Raw genomic sequence first — 14,474 nt, forward strand, 5'->3', positions numbered from 1 at the left:
CTATTTTTTATATTAATAAACTTTATTTATAAATGTATAAATAATTCAAATTGAAAGTACTATATTCAGTTGAACCAATTAAATTCGCTCTAGATCCATCATGACGAGATAAAATAGTCAAGACATTTTTCTATTTTTATTTATTTATTTAGAGCTTTAACAACTAATACTAAAAATTTGTAGATTCTTCACGATTGTTATTGTTGGAACATTATCAATAATCTGAAATTTTCGATGAAAATTTGTCAGAAATATTTTTCGACGAGCACATTTCTCAAGGATATGTGTGAAATTCACGTGTTTCTAGTGTGATAATTTTTTTCAAATAAATTCATGTATTAACATTAAACACATCTGTAATATGATTCAATTTCACATTAAAATAAGAAAGCATTATTTCTCAATATTTGATCGATATAAAGGAATTGAACTAAATTCACTCCAAAGAAAACTATTCATTGTAATTCAATCAATTATTGTCCTTAATTTACTTTTGGAAGTGATTTTATTTTTATTTTAAAATTACTTGTATCGTACTTATTTTTAGAATTAAGCAAAAACATTGTGGAATTATTTAAAAGTTTTTATCGTATGAAGTGTTTAATAAGTCATATTATTCTAAGTGAAATGGTAAAACTTTTTTTTCAAAACACAAAAAGCTTCTAAAACATTAATTCTTGGGTTTTTAGACCAAAGATTTGTAATTATGACAAATTACAAATATTAAATCCAACTCAACGTACATCAAAATCTACATATAGTTGAATTCTTATATGCTTATTGTACCAAATCAAATGGTCAAACGTACAAATCTTTTCATGTACTTCCCCACTCGTTGCTTCCATTACATAAGCTGTACTTTAAATTCTAAAAAACCTCATTTTGTGAGCCTAAATGTGTATTAAATCCACTGGCTTTTGTACAGTCAAACTCTACAAAAACTTTAATATTTTTATAAGATATAGTATCTATTTTACCATAAAAATAAAATTCAACATTTCATTCCATATTCGAAGTTAAATTAAAGTATGAATATATATTGTATAATTCTTTATTCACTAATTTATGTGAAGTAGATTGATTCGAAATATAATTTAAAAAAAAAAAAATTTTAAAAATTTGCTAGTTTGAATAGGTCATAATATTTGTATGATACGAGACTTTTAAAACTCGCAGCATTAAATATATTATAAAATTTGTGTGGTCATAATTTTTTTTATTTATATTAAAATACATAGTATTATGTATATATTTAATTGGTGTGAAATGCGAATAGCAAAGAATTTTCCCATCCATAATTTCCTCACTTTTCGAGGTGGACTTAGTACAAATTACGAGTTCATCAACACCTAATAGCTTTAGCTTAATTCTTATAAAAAAATAATGCATTTCAAAACCCAATTAATCAAATGGTTGAGATAAAATTAAACTGAAATAATTAAAATTTTTAAATTCTAGATTCAAAAAAGTTATCTGTATAGCCTATAGATTGCAGATTCAAACTATGAAAGTAACCACTAATACTTATATTAGATTATAGTGTCAAATCACACCCGTTAAAATGCGACCCTTTCTCGAATGTTGCGTGAACGCAATCCTTTTTTTGTCCACAAATATTAAATTTTTTCTACCAGTTATGAAATTTAAATTTATGACAAAAATATAAATTTTGTCCCTAGTATTATTTTTATTTACTCCCAATATTTTTGTAATTTTGTCCATATTGCCATAATCCACTCATGAATTATTATTCTTCTTCTTCTTCTTCTTCTTCCTCCCCAAGTCCCTTTTTTCCATTTCCATGAACAAAACCTCTCTTTATCAACCTCTCTTCAAACCCCTAAACAGCTTTTTCTCTCCTTTCATGTCCTAAGAAAAACCCATAAAAATTCTTTGTTCATTCTCCACACACACACAGAGAGAAAATGGGTTCTCTTGTCCCATTTCAAGACCTTAATCTTCAACCTGAATCCACCAATTTAACCTCTAATTCTCCAACTCCGTTAATTACCCCCAAAATTGAACCTAAACTTGAACCCCTTGATGAATTTACTCAAGCTGATCTTCAAACCCCACCTCTTTTCTCCAACCCTAATACTCCCAATTTCAACTGCAATTTCACTCCTAATTCACTATCACACAACTTAATTACTACACCTGAACAAAACCCATCTGGGTCTGATGGAACAAATGTGTATTCTGAGTATAACAGAATTTCTGAGCTGTTTCGTGAAGCTTTTGCTAAAAGAATGCAGCGTTATGGAGATATTGAGATTGTTGCTGACCCTAACAATGACGATTCACGTGACGTCGAGATGGACCTCGATAATTCACGTGCCATTGTTCCGGTTAATAATGAGGATAATCAGGTTTCGGAAATGGTAATTCCTAGAAGAAAATATCAACAAAGGTCATCCGAATTAGTTAGGGTTACAGATCTTAAACCTGAAGATCAACGTTATTTTCGCGATGCTGTGAGGAGAACCCGAATGCTGTATGATTCGTTGCGTGTTTTAGCAATGGCTGACGATGAGAATAACATGGGTGTGGTGCCTCATAGGAAGACTAGAGGTGATTTAAAGGCTTGTCAGGTTTTAAGAGAACACGGGTTGTGGATGAATCGCGATAAGCGAATTGTTGGGGCGATCCCGGGGGTGTTTATTGGTGATGTGTTCTTTTTCAGGATGGAGCTTTGTGTTGTTGGTTTACATGGGCAGGTTCAAGCTGGCATTGATTATGTCCCTGCGAGTCAGAGCTCGAATAGGGAGCCGATTGCTACGAGTGTGATTGTTTCGGGTGGATACGAGGATGATCAGGATGGTGGAGATGTGATTATATATACTGGGCACGGTGGACAGGATAAGTTGTCGAGGCAATGTATGCATCAGAAGCTGGAATGTGGGAATTTGGCATTGGAGCGGAGTATGCACTATGGAATTGAGGTAAGGGTAATTCGCGGCTTTAAGTACGAAGGTAGTGCTAGTGGTAAAGTTTATGTGTATGATGGATTGTATAGAATTGTTGAATGTTGGTTTGATGTTGGGAAGTCTGGATTTGGAGTGTATAAGTACAAGCTTGTTAGGATTGAGAATCAGGAAGAGTTGGGAAGTGCCATTCTTAGGTTTGCGCAGAATCTTAGGCTTAGACCTTTGGTGGCAAGGCCTACGGGTTATGTTAGTCTAGATATATCTAGGAAAAAAGAAAACATGCCAGTATTTCTTTTCAACGATATCGATGATAATCACGATCCTGTTTATTTTGATTATCTGTTGAAGACTGTTTTCCCTCCGTATGTGTACCAGAATGTGGGCAGTGGAAATGGCTGCGAGTGCGTTAATGGGTGTGTGGATAATTGTTTTTGTGCTATGAGAAATGGTGGCCAATTTGCTTATGATTATAATGGGATATTGGTGAGAGGTAAACCATTAGTGTTTGAATGTGGACCACATTGTCAGTGTCCTCCAACTTGTCGGAATCGAGTGAGTCAAAAGGGTTTGAGGCACAGATTTGAAGTGTTTCGGTCTAGAGAGACTGGTTGGGGAGTTAGGTCATTGGACTTGATCCAAGCTGGGTCCTTCATCTGTGAATTTACTGGGGTCGTACTCACACGAGAGCAAGCCCAAATCTTTACAATGAATGGTGATAGTTTAGTCTATCCAAGTCGCTTTCCTGAGAGGTGGGCAGAATGGGGAGATTTGTCCCAAATATATCCTGACTATGTGCGGCCAGCATACCCCTCCATTCCTCCTCTGGATTTCGCGATGGATGTGTCTAGAATGAGGAATGTAGCATGCTATATGAGTCACAGTTCAAGCCCCAACGTGTTGGTGCAGCCCGTGCTTTATGATCACAACACTGTATCTTTCCCCCACCTGATGCTCTTTGCAATGGAGAATATCCCCCCTCTTAGGGAGATCAGTATTGATTATGGGGTTGCAGATGAATGGACAGGGAAGCTTGCCATTTGTAATTGACTAACTTGTAGGAGTTGATGCAATTTTGAACATGATGCAGCACAGCCATTTCTGGCACATCATTTGCTGAGGTAATTAAAACATTCAGTCAATAATTTCTGTTAAACTCAAAATTGTAACGGCATTCAGCTACATGTTTTCTAGAGGGCTGACTATCAGTCTGTACTGGTATTGGTTTTCAGTTGTCTTGTTACTCTAGCTAGTTATGGCCTTTATTCTGAATCTCTTTAGAAGCTGTTTTAAGCCCTCGGAATTTGGAATTGATGAGACTGATTTTATTACAATATTGGGCAGTCTTAAATTGTCTAGCTTTGGCGACTTTTGGACGTGTCGCCAAAAGCTGTTTGGAACTCCAATTGCTTTGCTGAGTTTTTTTTTTATATACTATATGCAGTTTGAATGCATCTTACTGCGCTTGATGAATGGATTTGAACTTCTTTTCATGCTGCTTAATAGGAATTCCCTTTCCCATTCTTGATTGTCTTTTTAATGATTCAGAGGATGATTTTGTTTCTGATTTGCTGTTCTTTTCCACTGGTGGATATCTTCCTCTTCAGATTCCATGTCTAAAGAACTCCTCAAATAACTGCTAAGAAGTATTCTCTTGTCCCATAATAGGTGAACTTCTTTTTATTTTTACACCTAAGGGTGTGAGGTCAATAAAGTGGGTGAAAATCAAGGGAGACCACGAACAAAAACACTAGATTGTTTCCTTTCTACCTTAGTCTTAGTGGACAAAGTTAAACACTATTTTGTTTACTCGAAGTGCGCATGTTGATCTGGATGCCACTATTATTAAAAAAAAGGTTAAACTAGCTATTAGATTTAGAGCCTGTTTGGTTTAGTCAATTAAGACTAGCTGATATGCATTAAATACTAAAGTTGATTTATAATAAGCGGTTACATGATTGATTAGAAGTACTGTAACTGATAATAATCACTTTTTCTTTTAAGATGACTGAAATGCCCTATATATATTGTAAAAGTATTTTTACATGGAAAAGGACGGATGACTGAATGACGAGGGAGGTAGGGGTTTTCTTTTAGGAAGGGTACTTTGGTATTTAAAAGTGGGTAAAATAGTAAAAAGTTTGGTCAGATCAGAAGTGGTTATAAACTGAAAAGACTATAAGTTAGGGGTGACCAACTTGTGGCTTATAAGCACTTGTGGGATTTTCCAAATGCATAAATAAGCCAGAAAGTACTAGTGCTTAAGCTTACCAAACATCCTCTTAGAGTATAATAAATTATTTTGAGTTGGAATAAGAGGGTTAAAAATAAGGTTTTGAAATGTGAAAAATAGAATATTTAGTTGAGAAGATATCAAGAAGCTTGATATAATTAGGGGAAGAAAAAAATGTTCTGTTCAAGGGGAAGTTTTATTTTGGGAATGGAACTTAGAGGGAAGTAGGTCAAGTATGCAAACAGTGGAGAGGCAGCTATACTGATGAAATTGTCTTTTATTTATATGGAAATTCGTTCAAGTATTGGAACAACAGTAGTGCTATAACTAAGTTAAATATTAACGGGATCAAATGGACAAAAGAATACTGTCTGTTGGTGTCCAAGTGCCAATTGTAACATGAGCTATGATGTTGAGTATTTTGCATATCTCAATGTTAATTTTCTCTTTTAGGAATTGCTGAATTGATTTTAACTTAAAGTACCTTGATCTGATTGGACAGTTACGTAGTGGCTTAATTACATGGGACTATGCGTCCTTAAGTGGTGATCATGTACGAGAAGAGAAAGAGGGTGGGGGGGAAGAACTTGCCTTGACACTCACTTCAATCTTTATGAAAAAACTGTTCCTTTTGTATCACCTTCACAAACAAACTCAAGTTTAAAGAGTAAAATTTATTAAACACCATTAAAGGAGGATAGGTATGACAATGACACAGGGTCAGCTGGGATGCTTTCCCTGCTAACGCCCCACTCCACCTCGCCCAACTTTGCCCTGCCCTGGCCCAATTTGCTGACTCTCTTTCTTTCCTTCCATTAATGTTTAGTCCCTTTTTCATCATTTTCAATTGTTTATTGTATTTCCAAATTAGGTATTGTATATCGCCTGCCAATAACATTGTTTTCATTAGATGTTAACTTAACATCTGAAGGAAGAACTGAACACCAACCCAATCTCGAAAAAAAAAGAGAACTACAAGCAAGGACATTTTCTCGATCAAGAAGGTATTCAACTTCTCGACGCACTCTATCAATTCCTTCTTTGCCTCATCTCTCTACACCAATTATTATAAATGAAAAGCAGAATATACCCCTGTTTCAATTTATGCGACACACTTTCCGTATTAGTCCGTTTAAAAAAGAATGACACATTTCTATATTTGGAAACAATTTACTCCCTCCGTTTCAATTTATGTGACCACTTTTCTTATTAATCCGTTCTAAAAAGAATGACACATTCTATATTTGAAAACAATTTAACTTTAAACTTTTAATTTTACCCTTAATGAAAAGCTTTTATAGCTACACAAACGTTATGGCCCCACAAAGCTTTTGCCCATTAAGCCTGTAATACCACACGTTTCAAAAGTCTATTTTTCTTCTTCTTAAACTCCGTATCGAGTCAAACTCTGTCACATAGAGGAGTAACTCTAAACTTTTCCTTTTACCCATTTTACCCTTAATGAGACTTTTATAACCGCACAACTTGAAGCCTCAAAAGAGTTTTTACCCTTTAAGCTTTTAAAACTACAAGTTTCAACAATCTTCTTTTTTTTCTTAAACTATGTTGCCGAATCCAATTACGTCACATAAATTGGAACGGAGGGAGTAAGTCATTAAGAGAATATCAATAAGATTCCATAAGTAAAAACCTTAAACTTGAAAAGTTTTAAGTGGTCCACCTACCTCTTCTCTCTCATTTGAAGATGATGAATTCTTTTTCCACCTTGGCGGTTCACAGCTAAGAGTTCGACCAAGTCTTTTCCTATCCCACCTCACCCAGTGCCCTTCCATAGAGGTCGATACATAATTTTATGTTTTCCTACTTTAAAGAACAAAGATCTTTGCTTGATGAGGAATGAGTGTGCACATGTATATGATTGCTAAATACTATTCTCACCATTCCATTTTATATAATCCTCTTCCTGTTTTGGTTAGTTTCAAAATGATTTTACTCATAAAATAGACGAATGCCTTCAAGTTACATTTATTTCATAAAGTTTAAATGCCTACAAAATCTATACTTTTTGTGCAGGGGAAACAAACTAGGTATCATGATACATTTTTTGCGTTTTTTGGTCTCTTTGACGCCCTATATATTTGGAAACTTTTATCTTGATATTCTAATTTTGCCTCTAATAAATGCTCTTATAAGAATCGTATTACATGTTGATCAGTGTTAGTTAATCTTATTGATTGGAAGTTTCAATAGTAGGAAGCTCACATAAGTGGTAGATTATGGATAAACTATAATATCAACAAATCAAGGAATTAGAAATATTGCTAATGTATTAGTAATAGATAATTACTCCCGGAGCTTTCACTCCGTGGTAAACTGGTAATAGCACAAAGCGCGATGTGTGGGTTAAGAGCATGTCATGAGTTCGAATTTACTGCCGACAAAAGCGTGGTATTTAAATGGAGAAGGTTAGAGGGACGGAACGGTGGTCTTGAACCGTTTGCCAACTGGCCTTTGGGAATTTCTCGGTTGTAAAAAGAAGTAATAGCTACTTTTGTCGACGTAGAGTAATGCTTCTTGTCATACTAATACACAGAAACAGTATGATGTTCCCTTTTCTTTTTTTGCTTTATTTCTTTCAATTTATCTTGAATTATTGTGTTTGATGATAAATTAAACTTGCTTGCTGATAGTTTTTTGTCTTTTACTTTTTGATGTCCTGTAAGGTGTCCGGAGGTGCAACTTTGTTGGGTACTGGCACCTCCTGTCATGTCTTGTTTTGATTGTAAACGATACTGCTTATGATTGGCACCTCCAGGGATTTTGAATAAGATTCGTTGTTCTTGTTGGGGGGAAACATTGGCTCCATGCAGTGCATTTATGTTTTGGCTCAAATGAATGTTTGTCCATTTTGATAAAACATAAAAGGAGCTTTATTGTATTCATTTTGGACAATGCGACCATGACCCGTTAGTGTTGTTTATATTGTATTAGCTAATGCCTGCAGTCAAGTAAGATAAGATACTGAATTTACCTACTTTTTCATTTAGAGCTGTTGAACTAAATCATGGAGAAGGTCATCCTTGTTACTTCTTGCAATGCATACAATGTTAGCTAGATATCACACTCCTTTCCTCTCTTGTTTAAAAAAAAATCACTTGTCCTCCTTTTTCCAGCTGGAAATCATAGTTATGGATCTTAGTCAGTCTTGTTATTGTATACCCTTTCAGAGTTTTTATTTTTAATCATATACCCTTTTCAGTTCTACTTCAATGATTTTATCCACTTCCATTTGTTGTTTGCTTAACCGAAACTCATAATATATTGATTAACCTACGCGATAGTTACTGGTTCTGGAAATCATAGTGCATACGCTGATACCTTTGTTTTGTCAGGGAAGCAACCTGCTAGGGAAAAGATTTTGATTATGAAGATATTGGCCTACAGTTGTCGCTCAAAGCAGCTTACTACCTAACCTTCTGCTGATTCTGACTAATATTTTATTTCATGCAGATGAAGGGCGAGTATTGGCGAACTGTTACTGTGTTTCCCTTTTATTATAATCCTGCTGTCTTGATGACACGGTCTAGACTACATCACTAGGTTCCTGAAACAAGTTGCCCCTGTTGCTGTTCTTTCATCAGTTTGTCGATCCTATATTGTAGATAGCATGGTGTTCAATGACTAGCTAGAAGAATGAAGAAAGCGATATTGCATTTTCCCACTATCCGCCTTTGGAAGGAACCCTTTTAACCGATCATCTCCTTGATAGAGCTGGTCTGCTATTGATGTTCTTGATCGTTAGAACTTTTATAGGTTGTAGTAATAGCTTGTATATATGAAGATCAAACTGCTTATTCTGTACAGAAGATTGTATCTATATCGTGCTAATGGATATCCAGAGTGCAGTTCAAATGCTTTTGCCTGTTCTCTTTCTAGTTAAAGATGGAAGCACCTAGTACGCGATCCAATGTGTCAAATTATGGATGCTGGGATTTTGAAAGGATAAAATATGGCAATGCAAGTTTCATTTAAATGATTGAATTCTTCCTTTTTCTTAAGCTGTTTTCTCTAATGTTGCTGTTTACACTACTGAAATACCCTAACTAAACTCATTTTGCTTTGATTTAGCCAAGTTATTTCGAAAACTTGAGCTGTGATGCTTTGAGTGTTAGATTTTCTACTTAATAGGAGAAGCTCAATCAGTTATTTGAAGGTATCTTTAGTCTTTTAGCATTTGCCTCTTTAGTCTTTTAGCTTTTGCTTTACATTATTGAATCACCACCAACTGGTGAAAATATCTCCAGAATTTATTTAACAAAAGTGGGAATAGTCCAACTATTGAGTGAGAGATCTAAACTTATGATGTACTTCGAAACAACGCTTTCCATGTGATGTTAGGTCAGACTCATCCTCTTTTAACACTTTCACTACTATGGTTTTACACCTAGGGGCAGAGGCATCTGGTGTTCGACAGATCATTTTATCCTCCATATATGTTATTTGAACCTTCTCGCAAATGTGATTATTTCTAATTTTGTATAATCTTATATGATGACATATCTACCTTAGAATCCACATCTCTATGATATTCACTCTCATATAGTATTGCTGGTCTTATAACTGTTCCATAGAACTTAATTACCTTTCACTTTGGTAGGCATACTTTTTATCACAAAACACCCGTGTATCACGTCTCCATTTCTATCATCTGATTTTGATTTTATGTGTGACATCTTTATCTATAATTTCATCTTGTAGAAATAACGAGCGTAAATATCTAAATTATCTATATTTAGGCACAATAATCCGATATGCTTTCACTCTTCTTATCTTGACTAAACTTGTACCACACATGTTCTACTTATTTTAAGATCTTCTCTCTAGAGCGCTTCTCCATAGTTTACACTTTTAATTGATACCCTCGCTGATTTCGCCAATTATAATCAGAATACCGTCCGCAAATAACATACACTATTAAACCTCATCTTGTATTTTAGAGGCAGGCCCATTTCTGTTTGCCCTGGCAATTGACGCCCTCGCGCGACACATTCAAGAGGAGGTGCGATGGTGCATGTTATTTGCAAATGACATTGTACCGATTGGTGAGACTCGCAGTGGTGTTAACGAGAGGTTAGAGGTTTGAAGGCAGACTAAAGGTTTCAAGTTGAGCAGGACCAAATACAGAATACTTGGAGTGCAAGTTCAGTAGCGCGACTTAGAAAGTGGACGAAGACATGTGGCTTGATTCACAAGTCATTCCTACGAGAGAAAGTTTCAAGTACCGTGGGTCTGTTATACAAGGGAATGGGAGATCGACGAGGATGTCACACACCGTATTGGGGCGAGATGGATGAAATGGAAGCTTGCTTCTGGTGTTCTGTGTCACAAGAATGTGCCACCAAAAGGTAAGTTTTATAGGGCGGTGGTTAACCTGACTTTGCTGTATGGGAAAAAATATTGGCCAGTCAAGAACTCCCATTCACATAAGATGTAGGTGGCTGAAATGAGGATGTTGAGATGGATGTGCGGGCATACCATGTTAGATGGAATTAGAAATGAAGTTATCCGGGATAAGGTGGGTGTGACCTCTATGGAGGATAAGATACATGAGGCGAGACTTAGATGGTTCGGGCATGTTAAGAGGAGATGCACCGATGCGCCGATGCGCCGATGAGGAGGCGAGAGAGGCTAGCATTGGAGGGCCAACGAAGAGGCAGAGGCAAGCCGAAAAAGTCTTGGGGAGAGGTGATTAGGCGAGATATCCAGCTGATTGAGGACATGACCACGAAGATGTTGAGAATAAAGGTAGAGGGTTAGGTAGCCGAGTGTTGTCCTTGTTTGTTGGGAGTGTCTGGTGTATATAAAATTCTAACTCGTACTCTCTCAAATAATAGTATAGAAAGATGTCGAACCCACAAAGATTGGTTTATCTATTCTACAGACGTTTCTTGTTTTAATTACTATTTGAGAAAATCAGAAAGAGTTGAGTTGTGAATTAACTAACTAAAAATGCACGAATAGAGCAATAGAAAATATTTTATTTTTTCACAAATTTAATAAAAAGGTGTTGGGATCCTGACTTCACTTAATATTTTTAATATATAGTAGAATTATTATTCTTCAATTTTTATTTCTCAAAAATGTATAAATGCCTCTCACGATTACAAATATATATTATTACTCAAGTTGAATAATTAATTGCTCTCCTCTCGATTATACAAATTAATCTTCAAAATAGTAATACTAAAGAACCATAAATATATGATTTAACTAAAACATGCTCTTGTTAGTAAATCCCTTTCGGTTACCCTACTTGTTATAACTCATTATTACACTATTCGCCTCTCTCGATTACAGATAAGTGTAAAATTATTTATAACATAAAAGAGACAAATGTTACTGAATAAATATTAACAACAATGAATATTACAATTAACTATATTATTTCTTCTGCCTCTCTCGATTACAGAATTAATAAACAGTTAATATGTAGTACAAGATCGATAGATGTTAATAAATTAAATAACATCTAACTGTAAAAACAGATAAAAGTTAAATAAATTTTTTTGGCTCAAGCATATGAATTTGAGGAATAATAACTACTATTATATAGAAATATTAAGATCTGTCTTTCTCCCAACACAAGAAAAGTTACTCCATACTAGAATTAGTATTTACAATGAAAATATTCTTGTCCATTAAATAAAAAAATAGAAAGAAATATTCAAGAAGAATAATTTCCCCTATTTAATTAAAAGCAGGAACTAGAGTAATTTCCTACACTGAAATTTATTTAGAAACAACAACTAAACCACTATTATGATTTGAAAGAAAAGATAACTCGATACTAGCTAGTGAAAGAAATAAAACAAAGAAGCTTATTAAGAACTTGGATTCAGACTTCTATCTCTAAGCTTTCTCTACACTCTCATACCCTCCTCTGATCGGCCAACATCATCATCATCATCATCATCATCATCATCTTCTTCTTCTTATATAAGAAAATTTCACGATGACTTCGATTTGGTGCAAGATTTTCATGGCAAATTTAGATTTTGTATTTGCAGAGATGAGAATTCGACTTCTCGATTTGGTTCTAGATTTTCATGGCAAATCTAGATTTTGAATTTGCAGAGATGAGAATTCTGTCATTCTAAGTTTAGATTTCGACGATTTCATCATGGCAAATCGAGACTTGGTGCATTATCACGACAGTAATGAATCATAACTCGATCTTACACTTCTTTGTTGTATTTTTCTTGAATATTTATTTTTCTTGAATATTTATTTTTCTTTTTTCATGCTGCGCACAACAATTCTTCTATAATTATTCCTGCAAAATAAAGTTAAGAATATGAAAGAAACATGATAATTTATATGTTTTTATGAGAGAAATTATATGGTTAACATCCGGTAAAATGCATTTATCATTTGTCACAGTAGCTTTGATACATTACTTAGTGTCCTTCGTGTTTTATCCCTAGTTGCTGTAATTACTTGTTGCTGCCTTGTTTCGGTTTTCTGATTGCATTACTTAGTTTTAGTTTTGTATTTTCGCTTCGTTTGTCAAATTTTTGCTTGTTATTGCCCCTTCCCTTTTTCCTTCCTGAGCCGAGGGTCTACCGGAAACATGCTCTCTACCTTTTTAAAGGCAGGGGTAAAGTATAGATACACTTTATCCTCCTCAGAATCCACTTGTAGAACTACACTGAGTTTGTAATTGTTGTTGTTGTTGTTAGCTTATCCCATATCTAAGGTAACCTATCTCTGTTATTTCTACCTATATCAAACAATTGCAGGTTTAGTTCACCACAAGGAAGAAAGTCTGAAAGATTCTATTCACTTCACTTTTGCCACTTCATAGAACAAAATAGCGTTAATGTTTTGTACATGTAGTAGTATATTTTGGCCGTTGTCTTGTTTTCTTGTTGGTTGTGGTCTGACTTTTTTGCACTGTTGGATTTTTCATAATTTTCATCGTTAGCATCATGGATATTTCTAATATATTCTTGTGTGATTCCTGTTTAAGCATATACTCGGGGTGGGTGCAGGATGGGCAAAACCGAATTATCTCACAATTAAACCATCAGGAACAAAAGTTTGTTTCATAATCAAATGTACTAGTAAAAGAAATTATGAACAAAAATTCGTTTCTAAAATGGAAAAGATACTTTTTACATAACTAGTCTTTCTGCGTATTTATAGATGCCTCTGATGCAGCTCTCCTTAGGAAGCCCCTCGATTTCAGATTGTTTCCAATGTTCTCTAATGATATCATAACACAAACATAACTTGCCTGATTTTAAGTTCAAAATGAATACAATCTCCTCGTCACGAGACGTGAATGCTGATGTAACTCTATGTTAGGATCGGGAATCCGGGTAGTGCGGAATTTAGCCAAACAACGGTATAATGGCAATAACAAAGACAATGAAAGTTGATAACAACGACAATTAAAGTAGATAAAGAAGACACAAATTTAACGTGGTTCGGTCAAAGTGACCTACGTCCACAAGCGGAGAGGGGCAATTTACTATAACAATAAGAGTATAAAAGAGAGTACAAAATTAGAGTAAATACTCTAATTAATCCCAAATACCCTAAGGGAATAACCTCACAACATCACTCCAAAGAAAGGGTTCACACAAGTGCTTCCCAACACTTAACTCTCATACAAAACACTCTGAAGAAACAAGAAATGAATACTCAAGTCTTGTTGGTGTGTCTAAAATAAACTAATGGCCTTCCCTTTTATAGGCAAAAAAGTCTTGGCCTCTTAGGTGTAAAAGAAGAGATACAACTTGTGCAAATGATGTCCAACACAGAATGCAATATTTTTAGGTCCCAAAGAATATTGCCAACAAAATTTACACTTTGCAAAGATGATTATGTTTATGTGATATGGACTCCATTAGCCAAAATAATGGCCATATTACACTCTAGATTGAATGTCTTCCAATATTGAATGGAAAATTTGAGGTTAGCAAGTTAACATATTCTCTTCAGTCTCTTGTTACAAGTCACTATCAAGGTTCATTGCAAAAAGAGATAAATTCTTAGGAGGTGTGATATTTATGTAAAAAAGCATATGCAAATTCATGATTTGAATTTTATAGCATTGAACCTTCTATATTTTTAAAATTATGGGTTAAGATCTTAGAACTACTGCGGATAGATTTATACACTGCAATCAAAGTACTAGATCAAAATGAAACCGTTGTTACAAGGCTGCATCCGCCTTTGTTAGAAAGAGAGAAATACTTCAAACATTTTGTAAAATTTGTAATCTTAATCACAAGTATGATTGACATGTTTCTGACTCATTCTTACTTCTCCTGATAAACACATTAAATGGT

The 14,474-nt window shown here is 34.7% G+C and overlaps 1 protein-coding gene across 2 annotated transcripts; it reads left to right on the top strand.

Moving 5' to 3' along the window:
• Positions 1 to 1,693: 1,693 nt before the first annotated feature.
• LOC107771580 (histone-lysine N-methyltransferase family member SUVH9) lies at positions 1,694 to 9,079 on the top strand. Of its 2 annotated transcripts, none has more exons than XM_016590987.2 (2): positions 1,694 to 4,045; positions 8,629 to 9,079. In XM_016590987.2, the coding sequence occupies exon 1, from the start codon at positions 1,926 to 1,928 to the stop codon at positions 3,972 to 3,974; it is 2,049 nt and encodes a 682-aa protein (XP_016446473.1). In that variant the 5' UTR covers positions 1,694 to 1,925; the 3' UTR covers positions 3,975 to 4,045; positions 8,629 to 9,079. The 2 variants fall into 2 exon arrangements, with proteins under 2 accessions (XP_016446473.1, XP_075085505.1); XM_075229404.1 differs by having other exon boundaries at positions 1,700 to 4,045; positions 8,511 to 9,079.
• The last annotated feature ends 5,395 nt before the right edge of the window (positions 9,080 to 14,474 follow it).

Source organism: Nicotiana tabacum, chromosome 14 (assembly GCF_000715075.1).
Source record: "Nicotiana tabacum cultivar K326 chromosome 14, ASM71507v2, whole genome shotgun sequence".
Taxonomy (NCBI): Eukaryota; Viridiplantae; Streptophyta; class Magnoliopsida; order Solanales; family Solanaceae; genus Nicotiana; species Nicotiana tabacum.